The following is a 17,805-nucleotide window of genomic DNA, read 5'->3' as shown; positions in this document are numbered from 1 at the left end:
CAGAGCCTTAATCGTCGCCAAGAATACCCTGGTCGGGAACATTTCCGATTTTCCCTAAGCAGTGACTGATATGTAGATAATAATGTAGTATGAATCGTTGGATCGGCTGCTCCGCCCAGGACCGCTCCGCGTTGACCAACCCGTGCTGTCATCAACGGTCGAGAGCGACTTCAATTCCCAAAGTAGATAAACAAAGCGGAAGGGAGAACTTTGTGACGACCAGAAGGCAAGGATACCCTGGACTGCTACGACCTCATCCATGTTGAAAAATGGTGCATTCAAGGGGTCCCGTACGGCCCCGTTCTTATCTCACAAAAGTCCCTGCACTCGTTCCTGGCGATTGGCGGCAATGTGTTCGTGGCTGATTTAAGGTGATTTTTAGAGCCTCGGAACCATCTTCGGCTGGATTTGCTTCTGGACGAATTTTTCGGGCAATATTGACTGAAAACCAGACAAGGACTGCCTCATTCCTGCCTCTCATTCCTGCCATGATACGACATGCCATGTCATGACGCTGGCTTACCCTCCCGGAAAACGTGCGCCAAGAGCTGGATTGACGACGCTCAAGAGGTGCTCTTGTGACGTCGATAATCAATGATAAGCTGAGTTCTTGTGGAGTCACACGCATGGGGAAGCTCGGAATGCAACACTACTAGTTGATGACTAGATTGAGGACATCAGCCACAAGCGAAATCGCCTCAGTAACGAAAAAGAGGGGCTCTTATCCTACATTACAGGAAACAATATCGATGTGACAGTGGCGGGTTCGTACTGGATGAGAGCCAGCGACGCGAGTATACCACGCAATAGCTGCTGGATTATGCTGTGTTTATCCGACTGTGTTAGACTTTAGCGAAACCTTGCAACTTACTAAAGCTACCTCCGTCGGTCTGAAGACAGCGGATGGCTACAGAAATCGACATGCCGACTCGATCAACACCAGAGAGGTTTGTTTTTGATGTGCCTGACAATCAGTACTAGGAATCCGACATAGAGTATAAAGGAAATTTACGGGTTAGGTGTCTATGTCATTGGCAATATTCTCATCTCATCCGAAGACTCTCGGTGCTCCCAGAACGAGGGTTGGAATTGCTTGGAGGTGAAGGGTAGCTTTCGTATAGGATCTGGATGTCCTTCAATCACAACTGACAATAAAGAGATCAAGGTAGTGGTTCACTCCGCTTCTCATTTGATTCTGGCTTCTATCTTTGGTCATCCCAAGTGCCTTTTTAGTCCGTGGCCCGCCAAATCACCACCACTGACTTGGCCTATGGTTTCTCGTTTCGATAATGATTGGCGTATATCAGAGCTAATAACCAACCACAAAACCATAGTCTTGGCCAGTTGGACGGGGCAGGCTGTTGCAAAGGGCCACTATACAAGTAGCGGTTATTGTGACTGCAGCCAATGAGGTCACATGTGGTCACTTTGAACACGGAGTTCAGGATCATGATCCACACAATAACCGCTGTTATATCAGCGTTAGTAGCGAACCCCTTTTGGACGAGCAAAAGCTGAGTGAGACCTAGGCAGCCGTGAACACAACTTTTCTCAACATCAATATCAAATGGTTGGTTGATGCACCCTAAAATTCAAACTTAGTGCTTACTAGGCGCAGTTACACAACCGTCCATACTGGACTGGTACTACGAGGGCTTGAGGTAGATCCCAAATGCACAAAAGCAAAACGGCGCCCTGTAGCATCAACATCTCAAATTTCCATAGACACACAACCTCGTGGCAGCCACCGGCTATCGTTAAGCCACGACGATACATGAGCGAAACACTACCATAATGGATCGCAGAGAGCAGGACAACAACACGAGACACATTCGGCGCAAACAAGTGCCTTCGTATGTACAGCCGCTGGCTTATGACGAAGCACTCCTTCTCTCATCGGCCCAAAACCACGTCTTCAACTGGGATCCCGAACGTGAAGCCAGGGGCCAGTCTCACGAACTACGGAACATCGACCCTGGTAGAGGCAGCCAGACACAACTGACTTCCGCGACGAGTGAGACAGGTTACAAACTACTGAAGACTTCCAGCTACAAAGAGACGAAAAGAAGAACCCCAAGACGTCTCTCCCGGCGAGGGTGGTACTTACTTCAAGGGTGGTGGCAAGAAATTGTATGGTGCATAATCAGCATCATTTGCATCGTCGTACTCGTAATGGTATTGAAGTCTTACGATAACGAGCCGCTTCCGAATTGGCCGCTAGGTCTCACTCTCAATACCGTAGTCGCGTTCATTGCTACGTTCTGTAGAACGTCGTTTGTTCTCCCAGTGGTCGAAAGTCTGTCGCAGTATAAGTGGAATTGGTACAAATCGCCGAGGCCCCTGAGAGATTTCGGGGCTTTCGACGAAGCAAGCCGTGGGCCATGGGGCAGCTTAAAGCTATTGCTTACAACCAAAGGCAGGTAAGTGAACACTGTCAAACCACGGAATGAACGGCCCTTGATGGCAAGTATACTAATTGTGAATTAGACCTGTTGGGATTCTGTCGGCAGCAATTCTCGTCTCGGCAATCGCTACCTCAACTCTAACGCAGTCTGTTGTTACATACCCTACTCACAGCGTCCAGCTTCCGGGGAACGATAGTGCTCTGACCCTGAGAAACGAAGGGTACTTCTGGGTAACTGCTAACAGCAATGCTAGAAGTAAGGCTCCTAGAAAACCACGGAGGTCTTGACATTAACACTCCTGTGCAGGGGATTTGATGTTTCCAATCAACCAGATCATCCCACGAAGCCTTAACACCCCACCAGAAGAGGCAATGCCTTATCACCAGGCCAGCTGTCGAACGAACAATTGCACATGGCCACCGTTCACATCACTTGCCGTCTGCGTGGACATGAAGAGTACGCTGGAAGGAGAACTCCCCAAGTTCGTACCCGCGATATGACCATAATGACGAACTAACCTGTTGAACCAGACGTGACTGATCTTCTGACATCTGCCGGGGGTCCATATGGACAACCAATCAATACCACACTTCCCAACGGCGTGTTTCTTCAGCACACCAGTGGGTATGCGACTATGAATATCTCCACTGGTCCAAGTTTGACCTTCAACGACACCGACATCATGACTGCCAAGCTCTTCCACTTCTTCGTACTGTACGGGCCCCGACTACGCGCCACCGAGATTATAATGCACTGGTGCGTCAACACGTACCGTGTCAACGTCCAGGAAAACGTCCCTGTCACGGAAAGAGTCGCGTCTCACACAACTCGCTCGTCTGGGGAGGTCTTCATAAAGAACTACAACCAGACAATGAATCAAACCTATTTTACGTCCCCTGATAGTCCCAACGAGAGGTACTATGTGGGTGGAGATGGCCCCGATGAAATCGCCTCGGTGCTTGAATCAACATTGGTAGGGACCTCCAGTGATTTAGGACAATACCGATATGGGAACGGTTGTGAGATTTACGTCACAGCACTTTCAAGAGCCCAAATTGGGATCAATACTGCGAACGAATCCCAGAAGCTTGACGACGCACAGTTCACGACACTGCGTAATCTAACGGAAAACATCGCTAGTGGTCTCACAAACGCGTGAGCTCAAGTCTTTCTACACATGACTTCATTTTCATATCTGACACCATGTAGGCTCTTAACCACCAATGTCAGCGGGAGTGCTTTGCGGGAGGAACGTTTTGTGTCCATTCGCTGGCCTTGGTTGACACTACTTGCGGCACAAGTAGGTCTTTCTATCGTGACGCTTGTCATTATTATAATAGACTCGGCCGGGCTTGATATCGATATCGTCAAGGGCTCGTCTTTACCTGCTCTGTTGGCTATGGATCCGGCGGAGAAGGACGTGCTTCTAAGAGAGAATTCCGAAGAAACAGAAAGGGCAAAGTCTGAGCCACCACACCTTCGAGCTTTTGGTATTGCCGGTGGGCTACAGAGGAATGGGGACAAGTGGATCCTCCATGACTTGAAGAGGTAGTGATGCCGCATGCAGTTGGTACATAAGACAAACAAAACAAGCTGGTCATCTATCTGCCCTAATGTTGTCCCATCTGATCTTGCTAGACCTGGAAAGTAAGACATCTTATGCAATTTGGTCTTTGGCTCTAATTTCCCAGCAGACCTATTTCAAAGCTGAAAGACCTTTTACCCAGATTGACGTAGAGGTATGAGCCTACGGAGACAAACCGTCGAGATGAGCTTTTCTTCAGCCCAGCCCTAATGAGGAAAGCTCGCCGGACTTTCACCCTGTAAGGACTTATAGAATCCGTCCTAACAGTGTCCAATTCTTAAAATATCAATGTAATTCTGTGATACATACTTTTTACAATTCTCAACTCTGGGGTCGATTAGCAAATTGCACGTATGTTCAAGGGCAAATAGCATCACAATAAGTTGAGAGCTAAGGCATTCTTTCACAATCTTTCGCTTTCCGAGGATGTCGTAGATAATCGAGTAATTGCAGACCACCACAAATTCACACCACAGGTACAACCCACTTACTAGGGTGTTGGCAAGCAGGATGCTGTGTAGATGAGCAGCTAGGGATTCTGATTATGCGGGCATGCCATCAAAAGCAACTGAGAACATAGAAAAACTGTGCTGTATGCCACTCGTCTCAATCACCCGTGATCCTGACAAACCTCTTCAGCAGTCCGCCGCTGAGATTGACGCCCGCATCATCGCAGTTGTCCCCCCCGCGGACGATGACGTTCCAATTATCCATGTGGAAAGCCTGCCCGCTCACCGTCATCCCGTCGCCCTGGTCGGTGCTCGGCTTGTCTTGGCACTTTTTCAACACGCGCTGGGCCCCGTCGACGATGTCCCCGAAGGACGCGAGCTCCCTACTGCTCTGGGCCTACACAGCCCCCCCGAAGCAGGTCAGCATCTGTACTTTCTGATTCGCCGTGAAACTATGGAGGCGAAAAAAAAAGAGAGAAAGAAGATCGGTAGCACTCACGTCGTTGCACCACCAGATACCTGTATTCTTCCGACAGCTCACCCGTCCACAATTGCCTGGCCCGGCCCCATTCTTCGGCCGCCCCTGCACCTTTTTGAGGTCCTCAATGCCCTCATGCGCCGCCGAGCGATTCCCCGCCGGGAAGAGGTGGCACAACGTGTTGATGTTGTCAAAGGCGTTACTGTAGGCGTTGCGCCTCCCGACGGCCGGTGTGGCGATCTTGCCGAGCTGCGCGTCAATATCGAAGCCAGGCCTCATGCCTCGCATCGCCTCGAAGACTTCCTGGACTGTGCCTCGGAGGTTGATCATGCTGCCGCTACCGTCCGGGGACGCCATTTCCCAGCGCGGGATGAAGATGCCGTGGCCCGGGATCGGGGCGCCGGGGCCTGGGGCGCTGGGGCTTGTGGCGTCGTGACCGAGGGCCCGGGCCTGGGCCTGGATGTCGTGTTAGGTCTCGGCCCGCCGTCCGGGACGCGTATCAAGCGCAGGGTGAAGGGTACTCACCACTGTGAACAAGAAGGTCAGCGGGAACGCAGCACGTAGAGGAAGATGCATGATGTAAGCCAAGTCAGGTCTCGGAGTCGGAATAGTGTCTAACACAGAGGAACGCCGCCTTGGATAATCTGGTATCAAAGGCGGCTGAGAGAGCGGGTAGCCATTTGTTTATAACAGTAAGGAGCACTATTCTTGTGTTGGTAGGTTGGCCATTGATGACTGTCATGTCACTTTTGACTTTTGATTTTGATAGACGTCAGATCGGATGGTGGAACCTAAGGAGTGAGGAGCGACAAGAAGCAAATCGGCAAGATTCCGCATGTTGGGTTCTGCTCCATGGCCGCCCGCGCCAAGAATAGCTTACGCTACGCAAACTGACAATAACTTTTTTTTTTTTTTTAGTTATGTCCGGCGTGCCACATGTTGCAGACATCTCGTCCTCATACTGGGGTGATGTGTGTGGTGGGCAGAAGGGAACAGGCCTCTGTGACGTGGGTTCCCCCGCGAAAACCAACAAGGCCATGGCCTCAACCGGTTAGTCTCGAGACTCGTCCAGCTGCGTGTCAAGCACAACGCAGGAACGCTCACGAAGAACTGCGCGGCGGGCAGTTGGCGGGATAACACATTTTGGGGGGTTGGTTAAAATCCAACGTTACGTTTCGTCTGCTATTTGGAGACCCAAGTACCACAACGTGGAGATAAAGTTTAAGATAACGGGGGCCCGGAAGACAATGGAAAGAGAGCGCACCGCGGCGGAGCGAGTATTTCACTAGCCGGAGGAGGTTAGGAGGACGTTAAAAATATTTTACATGTACGGGAGTGGGATAAAACTGAACCATACAGCTGCGCACTAGGAAACAAGGGTATCGAATTCAGACCATACGCTCAAAAGAAATGCCATCATAAGAACCATCGTTGTCGTCGTCGTCGTCGTCGTCATGAATTCGGCACAAAGCCATCAGAGGTCGCCCACGACCCCCTCATAGCTCTCGTCCACTGTCGCGAGCCCGCTTAACGTCGTGCCGTATCCTCTCTTCTTCCCCTTCTTCCGCGCCGTCTGCTGGTACATCCCCGGCTTGTCGCCGCTGTACCACTGGAACACAGCACACCAGAAGCCAATAAAGAAGAGGAACCTGCATGTCGTTAGTCATGAGCTTCGCTTCCAATCATCAAAGAACAGAAAAGACAAGAAGGAAAGGGAAAGAGAGAGAGAGAGAGGGAGAGAGAGGAGGAGGGTGAGGGGGAGAGGGAGAAGAAGAAAAAAGACGGCAACTCACCACATCTTGACAGACAACCCAACGACAACCCTCACGCCCTTCCCATCCTCCTCCCCTTCGCCACTCCTCCTCTTCCCCCGGCTGATACCGGCACACACCACCACGGCGCAGAAGGTTGCCAGCACCAGCCCGGCGGCCTGGAACGCCAGGTCCCCCACGCGCCCAGAACACCCGACACCGCGGAGCAGGGCGGCGGAGAAGGACAGGCTGAAAAGCATCATCAGCGCGGGGGATGCGAAGTCGGAGAGCCTGCGTCACCAGTCAGCACCCATGTCTCCGAGAGTAAAACAGGATAAGGAAGGAGGGGCATGGTGTGAGGGGTAAAAAGCAGGGAGGGAAAAAAAAAACCCCGATAAGCCCCTCCGTCCCGTAATCGCAATGGTGTGTCGTCAACATGCAGTCATGGGCCGACTTGCATGATGGCCAGGCCAAGGCCAGACCATGGCAAAAGAAACACATGTGAAGATAGAACTCACCAGTTCCAAACGGCGTATTCGCCGTTGTCGTACACCATGTAGATGATCCACCCCTCGACGGTGCCGACAAGAAGACACTCGAGGGCTAGCAGGATGAACCACGCGACGCCCTCCAGCCCCTGGCCAGCCATTGCCGCTCCTGCTGCGTCGCCGCGGCCGCGGGGCATCCTGTGCTGGTGATCCAGCAGCCACTTCCTCTCTCCGTGACCGTTGCGGCCGGCGTCAGCGGCTTCGATGTCGTACTCGTCGACCGTGACGACGGGCAAGTACTTCTTGGACGGCGGGCTCCAGGTGGCCTTCTCGTCTTTCTGCTGTTGTACGGGGCTCCTACTGCCCGCGCGCGCCAGCAGGGCGAGGCGGGACGCGGCTTCCATCGGCTCTGGGTGGGGCCTCGGCTCGGCGCGAGGCGGTGCGTGTGCTTTGGTAAGGCAAGGGACGTAATATGGGCGTTATGCGCTAAGGTTATGGGGGACGGGCATCAATCGAAACGTGCTGCTCGGTGGCGATGCGACGGCCTCGCTGCGTAGACATGGATTGCTGAGAGTACTCCAAAAACGTGGAGGGGGAATGAATGAGGAGGAGGAGGAAGAGGAGGAGAGAGAGGAGAAAAGGTAATTGAATGTGGGAGACAAAGGGGTAAAGGGAAGGGTACCGGGAAAAACAGGGAAAGAAGAAGAAGAAAAGAAAAGGGGGAACCAGAAACAGGTCGAGGAACGAAGACGACGTGGAAAAGAGACGTAGGTGTGTGTGTGAGTGTGTTCCTGAATACCTAGCAAGTACACCAACATCAGGCACCACCACCGACATTGGGCCGTGTCACCACTGACGAGACAGACTGACTAACAATCACACGCGCACGCCTGTCGGCAAGTCGAACAAGTAAAATAAAAATAAAAAAGATACCGACTCCCTCCCGACAGGCGACGGACCAGCTGACCCCGTCACCATTTCGTCGCAGCTGAGCCCATCCCTCGATCCATCTCACATCACTCCCAACACATCCATCATCCCATCCGCCCCCCCCCCCCAGCCCACTCACTCACTCACTCATCCATCATGTTCTCCTCAGCTCACCCTCCCGTCGTCAGTTTTCATTCACTCTGCCCTGCTCAGCAGGCCCGATACCCCGAACTCTATACCCCGCGTGCCCCGTCTTTTCCCAATGCTTTCGTTGTCCCCAGTGCCCAGCCCAGCTGCGCACCACTCATGCCGTGTATACCTGGTCACGCACCTTTTTTTTTGGTCACAATTTTTTGGGGGCATGGCTTCATTCATTCACAGGAAAAAAGTGATAGAAGCGGCGGGCCACTGTGCCTTGTACACGTAACAAATACACCCCCTTGGTCTCGCATTTACCCGCACCTGTGCCTGTACCTACACCCCGATATTTCCCTAAATCGTACACTCCACCAATCATGTAAAATATTCTACAGCCGTCAACGCCGTACATGCTCAACCGTGCCGTTCCAATGCCATCAACGACGCCGAGTTATCAGAAACCGGCCACCAAAGAGAGGAGACGGAAACAGGAAAAGGAAAAAGAAAGTCTAGGGCGGGCGGGCGAGCGGGTTGGCTGTGCCCTCCCCGGCCTCTCACTCCAGGTTCATCCTCGCCTCGTCGCCAATCCCCCACTGACCACCGTCCTTGCCCTGCAACGCAAGGTTGAGCTTCAGCCCCAGCGCTGCCGCCTCCTCCTCACTTTTGGCCTCGCTTGCCCTGCGGCTGCGGTCCTGCTCCTTGTCGGCTTTGCTGGCGACGCTCTTGTCTGTTACCTTTCTCCTCAGCGACGGCGCCTTGAAGAACGACCGCCCACCCGAGCTGGTCGACAGAGTCGACGCCGTATCTTCCTTCTCTCTCTCTAGGTCCTTATCTGGCAGCGTTAGGTCTTGTGCTGATTGCGTTGGTGACACCATCTTTTCTTCGAGCGTGCTGTACCTCTGCGTCGTCAGGGCGGGCCCCGGGGGTTTCATCGTCGGTGATCCGGACTGCGGAGGGTTCGCCGGTTGTGATGCATCCAGCTCGTGTGCCATCTCGTCTTCCGAGACCTCCACCAACTCCGCGTCGCGGTACCACTTCCTGCGCCGGGTCCATCGGCCCCAGCCGTCGGCGCCGCGACGGCCGTTTTGCCACTAGTGCCATGTTAATCGCCGCTGTGAGTCATTGCCTCACGCTACACGACTCACCTTGTTGTCGTAGTAAATCCAGCCATTCTTCCCAGCCTCCCCGTCGTAGTCGACCGGTTCAGTCCCGTCATCGGGAACACCGTCGACCCTCCACTTACTTCCGTCGGCCCACCGCCAGCGCATGTTACTCCCGTCCTCTACCTCGGGCAGCTCAAACGTGTCACGCGACGGCACAGGGTTGTTGTGCTCGTCCGTCCAGGCCGAGCGTTCGTAGGCGAACATACTTTGCGTCCAGCCCAGCCCGACCCAGCGCCGCTGGTTCTCATAAATAATGAAAGTGAACTTGACTCCCGCGTCCTTGCTCGTGGCGTTGTTACCATGCTTGTGCGATTGCCTCCGCAGCGCCTTGGTGAGCTCGGATACAGCCGGGCGTTTAGCGTGGACCATGCCGCCGTTTCCCTCGGCCGCGATCTGTACGGGTACGGCCTTGACGGGCTTCTCAAAGGTGAGGCCGGTGACCAGGGCCGCCGTCCTCCGGACCGTTGCACTGCGCCATAAGAGGGTCCGGGCAACCCGCATGACCCTGGCATGCCATGTCAGCATCAGCGTCCCGGAGAGCAGAGCCACCCTCCGAGTAGTGATGATGCGTAGCGGCGGCAGTGTCAAAGCCACCCAGAAGGGGGTGCAGAACAATATCCGCACGAACAGCGTCGTCAAGGCCGGTCGTGTCGTGGCCGACGTCGGCGTGCGTTGAGTGCTCAGGAAGTCGGTCAGTTCGAGGAGCGGCTCAAGCAGGACATTACACCGCCCGGTGAACTCTTTCAATGTCTCGACAATCTCGTCGAGCGTTTTTTGGTGTCTGGTATTCGTCGCCTCGGACTCGCCTCGATGATGTCCCTTGGCGGTGGTGGCATTGGCACTATTCTTGGGTGCGCCCTTGCCCATGTTCGCACCCCCCGTGTTCTGCGACGCAATCCCGTCCTTGGAAGCTGGCTCGGTCCACCCACTGCTACTCAACGGACTAAAGCGGCGGCCGTACATGCCGAGTATCAGGGTCAGGACGAGAACGATGGGCCCGGCCACACGCACGACCATGTCACCGTAGAGGACCACCGCCCAGAAGGAGGCGAGCAACAGGAAGCTCTCCCACGGATCATCGGTCGTCCATGTCAGCAGGCCGGCGAGTTTGTTGAGGGGTAGCAGGAAGGGGTGCGAGTATGCTAAGGCGCGGGTGATTTGAGGCGGGGTGGCTAACAAGAGGGGCGATTTCTGATGGACGATGATGGTGGACCGGCGGGAGGAGCGGCTCGGCGTCGTCGCAGCGAGGGTCACGGGAGAGAAGGTCGCATACGTGGGCGGCGCGCCTGAGGGAGTGCCGTCGACGCCGGGGGTCTGGGAGGGGTCGCTACCGGAGTCGGCATCGGCGCCTCGGTGGGCTTTCGGGGTTGACATGTGGACTAGCCAGGGTGTTTCCTGCGGCGGGTGGCGGGAGACGGTTAGCCTGGGAACAGTTGACTGGTAGTTATGACAAGCGACAGTCGCAAGCCGTCATTGAGGCCGACGAGAATATGCAGGGTGCAGGCAGTATGCCATTTGGTGGTGGTATGCGATTGTGCGAATGGGGAAAGCGAGAAAGAGAGAAGGATTGGAAAAGAGGAGGGAGAGAATAGAGATGAGAGCCTGGGAGATGACAATTATGACGTGGTGGCTGATGTATTGAAGCACGCCTAAGCGCAAAGTAACAAACAACTGGGGAAAAGGCAGCTTCGGTGTCTTTTTTTTTTTTTTCTTTCTTTTTTTTGTTGGTTGCTTGGCTGCAACTGTGCTGTCCCGAGCTCAGCTCAGCTCAACCCTGAGTTGGTTTGCCCTGGTCCGGTCTGATATTGATCTCGGCCATGACGGAACGATGCGGATCTGAGGTGCTGGGAGGGCAGCCATGCAGACCTGGTCCACGATGACGGAAGAAAGAGAGAGGCAATGCTAGGCAGACGGCCGACACGGACAGATAGGAAGGGAGGCAAGGATCTTAGAGATAAGGATGGGGCATGTTGCGCGATTCGGGAGCAGAGGAGACTCACAAAGGCAGCCATCAATGTCCGGGGTGTCCTCTACTGCGTCCGCTGATGTTGAGTAACTGCCGGTAGGGTACTGCACAGAGTTCGTTTCTCGCGAAAGGTCTCGTCAAACAACACGCAAGAGATGGGTTTACCGGGAGTCGTGGAAGAAGAGTCCAGGCGAGGGCCAAAGGGCCAAAGGGCTTCGAAGGGTTTTGCGAAAAGCAGCGAGGTTCTTCTCAGCTCAGCAACCGCATGCGCATTGAAGGGCCGGATTCGAGTCGGTGGATCGCAATGTCATCGGTGTCGGTCAGTTGGTGGGGGAGCTAATATCGGGTCCTGTTAGACTTGGTCTTGCCGTCGTTGTCGCTATTGCTGTTGTCGTAGCCGTCGTCGTGTTCCTGGTTGTCTTATTCGTCGTCGTCGTCGTCGTCGTTGTCGTCGTCGCTGACACGATCGCCCGCTTGTCACACTTTAGAGTGGCCGTCTCAGCATCGGTCTGCCTGGGCTTGTGTGTCTCTTATCCAGTAGATATTCTGCGAGGCGTGTCTCTGTCTTCCTGGTTGTCTTTGGAGTATAATGCAGGCGAGTAGGATGCGACACGACACGACACGAGGGAAAGAAGTGGGAAGCGACCGTCGTGTGAAGACGAGGTAGAAGATGGCTGCTGTACCGACTGTATCAGGCCAGGGAAGGTACCTAGATACTGTAGGTAGGTGGCCGTTGCTTCCGCAGGAACATGAGTTGGGGGGGGGGGGTGTCCACGTGAGCCTTGTTTGCTTGCCTACCTAGGTAGGTAGGTAGGTACCCAAGGTACCTGCCAGTGCCGCTCTTCGTCTACCAGCACACAGAACGACTTCTTCCTACCTACCTATCTAGGTACTACACTAGCCTCTGCCTCTACGGACCGACCTACCTACCAGGTACCTAAGGAGGTAGGTAGGAGGTACATAAGTGAGTATCCACGTGTGTGTACATAATTGACCGTCAATCAATGATTCAGCCCTCGCATCACTGCATGCACTGACTGCGCTTCACTTCAACCCCGGCAATCACATGCAAATCCATTTGACCTCCACAATATGTTTCAACAACACCGCCATGACCAGCCTCTTTACCATCAAAAAGTCTTGCCGTTACCCTAGCCGCAACTGCAACTGCAACTATGTCTCTTCAATCACCTCACCCCCTTCAATCATCACGCAGTTCAATCATGCTATCAGAGACCGCTGTGTGCTGCTCATCCGTATTAACTACCTAGTAGACCCATCTGCTTAGGAACACTTCCAAGCAAGCTAGAAAGAACTCAAACTCCCCTCCAGAACAAAATGCTTCTGATGAGAACCTTCCCCCCTTTCAAAACGCCTGCTAAGCCCACTCATCCGGGCGCCCAACACATCGCCTATTCCGTGCCAAGCAAGAGCCATCTTAATTCTACAACCCGATTTTGACAAAGGAGAGGAAGAAAACCGTCAAGGTGAACACAGAAGGGGGGCAAAAACAAAAAAAAAAAAAAAAAAAAAAAAGAAGAAAAGAAAAGAAAATGGAAAGTGGAAAGTGGAGGGGAACACCATCTTGCGCTCCGGTCAATTCCAGCCCCTAGACCACGTTCTCGGCCTTGCGAAGACCCGTAGTGTTGTGGCAAAGAAAGCCCCAAGCCAGGCTACCACCTTCTCACTCCCTTCCCTAGCCAATGTGCTCAATGTCTGCATTGTTGGCCGTCACCCATCGATAGAACTTGGTCATCTGCAGCTTGGCTCCGCGGTGGCTGCCCGTAAGCGTATTCCCGCTAAACACGAATCGCTGGTCGCCACCCGTCTTGAGTATCAACCTTACTTCTGACCCCGTCATATGCGCTGCCTTGACTAGACAGGGGTCCACCGTCACCTCAATGCCGTCCTCCTTCTTAGTCTTCGCAACACTGCCGGACTCGCCCTCCAGTATGAACTGCAGGAACTCGCCCTCTCGCGCCCAGTGTTTGTCACCTTCGTAGAATTCGGCCACGTCGATCGTCTTGTCCATTTCTCTGTTGCCGTCCAATGCAGGGGATGCCGCCGCGCTTCGGTCGACACCGGGCGATGGCATCATGACCGGTGACATGCACGGCGATTCAGACGCGCGAACAGCCCTCCACCGTGCATCGTTGGCCAGGCTGATGTGTGTCAGTACTCTGGGCGTGTTGTTGCCTGATGAGATGCCGCTGCCGGGTCCGTGGTCTTTCTCGGGGACGCTAAGTTCCGTCCGCCGTATCCTATCACCACCGTCATCCTCCACCGCGTTGCTAATGCTCATGCGAGGATCGGGTCGCCGCGGCATGCTCTCGGCGCTACCGGCACTACCGCATCTTGGGGGTTGCATTCCCGGCGTCTCCTCCTTATTGCCGTTGCTTTGCACAGACAGAGCCGGCGACGGCTGCTGACTTACACCTTCCCTCTGACTGCTGATTGGCCCAAGGGTTGGTTTATGTGGCACAGGATGCTTCCGAGCCGTTGGCTGGATTACTGCCACGCCAGACGAGCGAGAATTTGGCACGGATCCCGACGGCAGAGGTCGGCGAGCCCCGGCGGGCTTATCCTGAGTGAATACTAACGGCTGCCCAACGACTTTCTCAGGAGTCGTAGCGTCATTGAGTAGGTCGGCAACATTTAAGGCAGGGCTTATCTGAGGGGCTTCCATGCTCAAGCTTGGCGACTTGGACGCAGCCTTCACGGCGCTCTGGGCGAGGTTGGCCATAGCTGCATGACCCAACCGAGACTCGGTCTCCCCATGCTGCAAATCCTTTCGGCTGTCCATTCTTGCGCTCTCCTGTTCGTTGAGTCTCTGAGACGAGTTGACCCTTGTTGAAGGTTCCGAAATCGCAGCACGCCCACCCGGGTCCCGCATTGAATCCGGAGACGCCACACTCTTAGAAGCGCCGTCATTGGTTCTTGTAGCCGATTGGGAAAGACCTACCATGACAGCACTCTCGCTGATTGGGCTAGCAGGGGTCCCGAGTGCCAAGCTGAGCAAACCACCGTTAACACCCGTCGTATTGGGTGTTTCGTCGCCAGTGACATAACTCTTTGACGAAGTTGCTTGACTGGCATCTTCCATCGTCACATCATCGCTGCCGACTGTTGCCGGCATGTCCTTCTGAGCAGATAGGCGTGTTCCGGCAGCAGCTTCCAGTCTGCCCGATAGCCAACTGCTTTCGCCCAACCGCAAAGTAGGGCGCACCTCTTGAGTGCTCCGCCTGAGGGGCTGGGGTTCTGCGTCCACCATTTCTTCCTCCAACTCCTTGTCCTTGTGGCTTGTTCTTTCCACGTAGTCTTCGTCATCCGAATCATCGACGGGTGGGGGATTGTCGCCAAAGTCGTACATGTCTACATCCGGAATCGAATCCGAATCAGACGCCGAGGCGGAAGATGGTACCTTCGTAGGCACCGCTCCCTCCGCGCCCGATGACACGAGCATGGCCTCGAAGGAGTCGTACCCACGAATGTCTGCATACCATTTTCGTGCCTGGTTTGATGGATGGTCGGGATCAGCTGGTCGGTTCGGATCATCGAGGACCATGGGCCCCAAAAGCCACTTAATGCCCAACCAGCCAAGGCGAGTTTTCCCCTTGGACTCGAACCACAATACGGGAATATCTCTTTCCAAGACACGATCCTCGCCATCCTCAAAGCCAGGTGCCCATCCAGCAATGCCATCGTCGTTATACACGTAGCAAGCTGGCCTAATCTTCCTGTCGCAGAGCTGCGTTTGGCTCAGCTTCTCCTCCCAACCACACATTTTGAGGTCTGTCCAACCGAGAACCATGACAGTGTAGAGGTTGTTGCTCCTTGGCCATTTGGCATGATATAACTCTCCTGCCTTGGGGTTGAGAATATTCTTTGTCAACGCCGAGACTTGCTGTTTTGTCTCCTGCCTGGCTTGTTGCCTGGCCTCCTCCTCCTTTTCATCCTGTCCATTGGCGTCTTGTAGCTCGACAACTTGCGCCGCAGTCTGGATAGGCGACTGCGATGCTGATACGACCCGTTCGCCAGCCACATCCACTTCGGCCGCGGCGCCGACCGACGCGCCGACCGAGAGTCGTTTGCCTCCAGATTTCGGCCCGTGTAGCTGATTCAGGGGCTTGTAGCCATTCTGGAACGCCCTTCGCACACATTCGTTGTTCAGTGCGGCAAGCTCTTCCGTACAGTCCACCACGTGGAACCCAAGCGTCTCCACAGCTAGCTTATGTTCTTTTCTCTGGTGACCGTGCGAGGCGCCGTGGAGATGCTTTGCTGCGGCAGCGAGAGCATTCTGCTTGAAGTGCACACCGTGCTCATCACAGCGCAAGATGTAGAACACGTCGTCATACTTGACAATGTTGTGCTTATATTCCGCCTTGCCATCCTGATAGACCTCCTTGAAGGTGATTGTCCGAGGCGCAATCGAGTGGGGAGCATCGATTCTGGCTCGCTTGAGATCCGTGTCTCTGACCGACACCTCACTTGCATCGGACTTTCGCTTCGCTAAACGCTGAATATCCATAGCCTGTCTCGCCATGTCTTCGGGTCGCGGCGTAGGCAGTTGCGACATGTTTCTAGCATTGTGCGCTTGAAACCTTTCATCGCGGGAACTCATCGGTGGCGCGTTGATTGATGGGAGGGGAACTCGATTGCTGTGCGTAGTAGAGTCAGACATCCCGAGATGGCCACCGCTCGAAGCCCTGGCAACTGCGGGTTTGGTTCGCATGGGGCCAAAGTGGTTGCTTGCAAGGACGGGAACCTGCGAAGGAAGCACGCGAGCAGGACCATTCACTCCTGGGCTACCGTTGACTGGCCGCTGCTGCTGATAGACGGAGGTCAGGTGGGGTGATCTCTGCTGCGGGGCGGGTTGGCCTTGATGAGGCCAGCTCTGATCGAGTTGATGTTGATTTGCGTGCTGCTGCGGCTGACGGCCTTGGTTGTGAAGCTGCTGATGGGGCATTGGCGCGGAACTCATATCATCGGAGGCAGCATTTGCTGGTCTCGAAAGACCATTTTGGTTTGACTGTAAGGATTGCGAGGGTACCATGGCACCTTGGGGCAGTGGTTGACGTGATTGCGGGATCGGGTTTGTAATCGAACTCGACGCAGGACCGCGAGCCGAGATATCTGTTGTTAGTCCGATGCGTCCAGTCGGCGGTGTCTGGCTTGGCACCATCGTCGAGGATCGCCTCAATGGTCCTGCGGCCGAATTGTTGTAACCCGCATTGCGTACATTCTGTCCGGAGAAGCCAGGGACAGGGAAGACCAGGTAATGTTCTCGAAGAGCGTCATTTTCGCGGCTTGCCCGATCCTTCTCCTCGTTATCGAACCTTTGCTGGCAGGCGGCCCAGCGGTGAGATCGAAGCTCGTTTTGGTACTTCTGGATGAGGTCGCGGGCCTTTTGAGGCAGACCTGGCAGGTCGGCGTAGCGGCCCTCTCCATCCAGGTCAGTACATGCGTCACGCTGTTGTTGGAGGAATCTCGATCTGAGGGTTTCCTTTTCTGCCGCGAACCGGGCTTTTATTGCCTCAAAGTCGGCGAACCAACGTCGGCGTTCCTGGTCTATGTCCAGCTGTCCGCTGCGTGACCCGTTTGTGATGGGGGCACTAGAAGTCGCCATGACTGTGTAAGGTGGCGCCGTAACTTAAAAACGATAACTGATCAAGCAAGGGTGCATCCGTCGATTTCTCCTCCGGCGTTGAGTGGCTGGCCAAAAGGTCATCGGCCCATGCCCAAAATCCAAGAGGGCCACGTTCCGTTGCCTGGCGCAGTGTTAGGCAGATATCTTTTCAGTTCACGACCTAATCTTGGAAACAGGCAGGATCAAGCCAACCTACCAGCTAGTCAATCGGCCCAGAGAACGAAGAGCAGTCAGTAGTCGGCCTTGAGCGGCGTCGAACAGATATCGCTGATGAATGGCTTCCTGTGAGAGTTTGACGTGAAGATGGGAAGACGGATGATGAAATAAGCGCTGCCGTTGGTGGATTTGATAGGGTCGATTGGAGTGTTTGCACAACCTCAGTCCGAAAAGTAATTAAGAATCTCTTCTGCAGCAGGGCCGACAATGGCAACGGGCAGTGCCTCTAGCCAGGGGAGCTCAAAGAAGATGAATGGGAAGAGGACGTGAATGTGGGAAATTGTAAGTGTCGGTAAGAAATTGGCGGTCACCGTCGGCGACGACGACGACGATGATGATGAAGTGATGACCCAAAATAGCGTTTGGAGGTCGACAAGGCGAGCGGGCACGGTGCGTGGTGGGTTCAACGTCTGTCTGCCTGGCTGTGGATCTAATCTGATCGTTTTGGGTTTCTCTGCGTGGGTAGGTAGTCCAGGTTAGGATTAGGTCCTAGGCAGGAGTCGGAAGAGGAAGAACATGGAAGAGGAAAAGAAAACAAAAAGGAGGAGGAAAGATACGGAGAGAGGGATGCGGATCCCGAATTGAAAAT

General features: G+C 54.4%; 6 protein-coding genes across 6 annotated transcripts; 2 read left to right on the top strand and 4 right to left on the bottom strand.

Annotated features, from left to right (window-relative positions):
* Window positions 1–1,696: 1,696 nt before the first annotated feature.
* On the top strand, window positions 1,697–4,045 carry LY79DRAFT_562858 (uncharacterized protein). Its single transcript, XM_060558508.1, has 4 exons — window positions 1,697–2,420; window positions 2,488–2,660; window positions 2,712–2,861; window positions 2,936–4,045. The coding sequence occupies exons 1-4, from the start codon at window positions 1,795–1,797 to the stop codon at window positions 3,562–3,564; spliced, it is 1,578 nt and encodes a 525-aa protein (XP_060411004.1). The 5' UTR covers window positions 1,697–1,794; the 3' UTR covers window positions 3,565–4,045.
* Window positions 4,046–4,596: 551 nt separating this feature from the next.
* LY79DRAFT_521774 (uncharacterized protein) lies at window positions 4,597–5,316 on the bottom strand (the record flags this gene model as incomplete). The annotated part of the gene is made up of 2 exons (XM_060555380.1): window positions 4,597–4,836; window positions 4,939–5,316. Coding segments are annotated over 2 exons (618 nt in total), but the record flags the coding sequence as incomplete, so codon positions are not given.
* Window positions 5,317–6,173: 857 nt separating this feature from the next.
* On the bottom strand, window positions 6,174–8,027 carry LY79DRAFT_329163 (uncharacterized protein). The gene is made up of 3 exons (XM_060552484.1): window positions 7,187–8,027; window positions 6,714–6,959; window positions 6,174–6,566 (listed from the first exon to the last, which is right to left on the bottom strand). The coding sequence occupies exons 1-3, from the start codon at window positions 7,558–7,560 to the stop codon at window positions 6,392–6,394; spliced, it is 795 nt and encodes a 264-aa protein (XP_060411002.1). The 5' UTR covers window positions 7,561–8,027; the 3' UTR covers window positions 6,174–6,391.
* Window positions 8,028–8,778: 751 nt separating this feature from the next.
* On the bottom strand, window positions 8,779–10,761 carry LY79DRAFT_592521 (integral peroxisomal membrane peroxin; the record flags this gene model as incomplete). The annotated part of the gene is made up of 2 exons (XM_060561432.1): window positions 8,779–9,315; window positions 9,370–10,761. 2 exons carry the CDS (start codon window positions 10,759–10,761, stop codon window positions 8,779–8,781), a joined length of 1,929 nt encoding a protein of 642 aa, XP_060411001.1.
* Window positions 10,762–11,401: 640 nt separating this feature from the next.
* Window positions 11,402–12,112, top strand: LY79DRAFT_651811 (uncharacterized protein; the record flags this gene model as incomplete). The annotated part of the gene is made up of 2 exons (XM_060562564.1): window positions 11,402–11,439; window positions 11,632–12,112. 2 exons carry the CDS (start codon window positions 11,402–11,404, stop codon window positions 11,954–11,956), a joined length of 363 nt encoding a protein of 120 aa, XP_060411000.1. The 3' UTR covers window positions 11,957–12,112.
* Window positions 12,113–13,049: 937 nt separating this feature from the next.
* LY79DRAFT_521798 (uncharacterized protein) lies at window positions 13,050–16,535 on the bottom strand (the record flags this gene model as incomplete). Its single annotated transcript, XM_060555381.1, has 1 exon — window positions 13,050–16,535. The coding sequence occupies one exon, from the start codon at window positions 16,533–16,535 to the stop codon at window positions 13,050–13,052; it is 3,486 nt and encodes a 1,161-aa protein (XP_060410999.1).
* Window positions 16,536–17,805: the final 1,270 nt, after the last annotated feature.

This window comes from Colletotrichum navitas, assembly GCF_030913465.1.
Source record: "Colletotrichum navitas strain CBS 125086 chromosome Unknown LY79scaffold_60, whole genome shotgun sequence".
Taxonomy (NCBI): domain Eukaryota; kingdom Fungi; phylum Ascomycota; class Sordariomycetes; order Glomerellales; family Glomerellaceae; genus Colletotrichum; species Colletotrichum navitas.
Note: the sequence above shows the minus strand (reverse complement) of the source record. Positions and strands in the feature narration are given on the sequence as shown.

What these genes read in the sequence shown, in the direction of transcription:
- LY79DRAFT_329163 (XM_060552484.1), bottom strand. Translation starts at nt 7,560, where the DNA reads ATGGAAGCCGCGTCCCGCCTCGCCCTGCTGGCGCGCGCGGGCAGTAGG. An exon ending in GAATACGCCGTTTGGAACTG is followed by an intron (nt 6,960 to 7,186) that starts GTGAGTTCTATC and finishes CTGGTGACGCAG; the next exon opens with GCTCTCCGACTTCGCATCCC. An exon ending in GTTGGGTTGTCTGTCAAGAT is followed by an intron (nt 6,567 to 6,713) that starts GTGGTGAGTTGC and finishes AACGACATGCAG; the next exon opens with GTTCCTCTTCTTTATTGGCT.
- LY79DRAFT_562858 (XM_060558508.1), top strand. Translation starts at nt 1,795, where the DNA reads ATGGATCGCAGAGAGCAGGACAACAACACGAGACACATTCGGCGCAAA. An exon ending in TGCTAACAGCAATGCTAGAA is followed by an intron (nt 2,661 to 2,711) that starts GTAAGGCTCCTA and finishes ACTCCTGTGCAG; the next exon opens with GGGATTTGATGTTTCCAATC. An exon ending in CGTCTGCGTGGACATGAAGA is followed by an intron (nt 2,862 to 2,935) that starts GTACGCTGGAAG and finishes CTGTTGAACCAG; the next exon opens with ACGTGACTGATCTTCTGACA.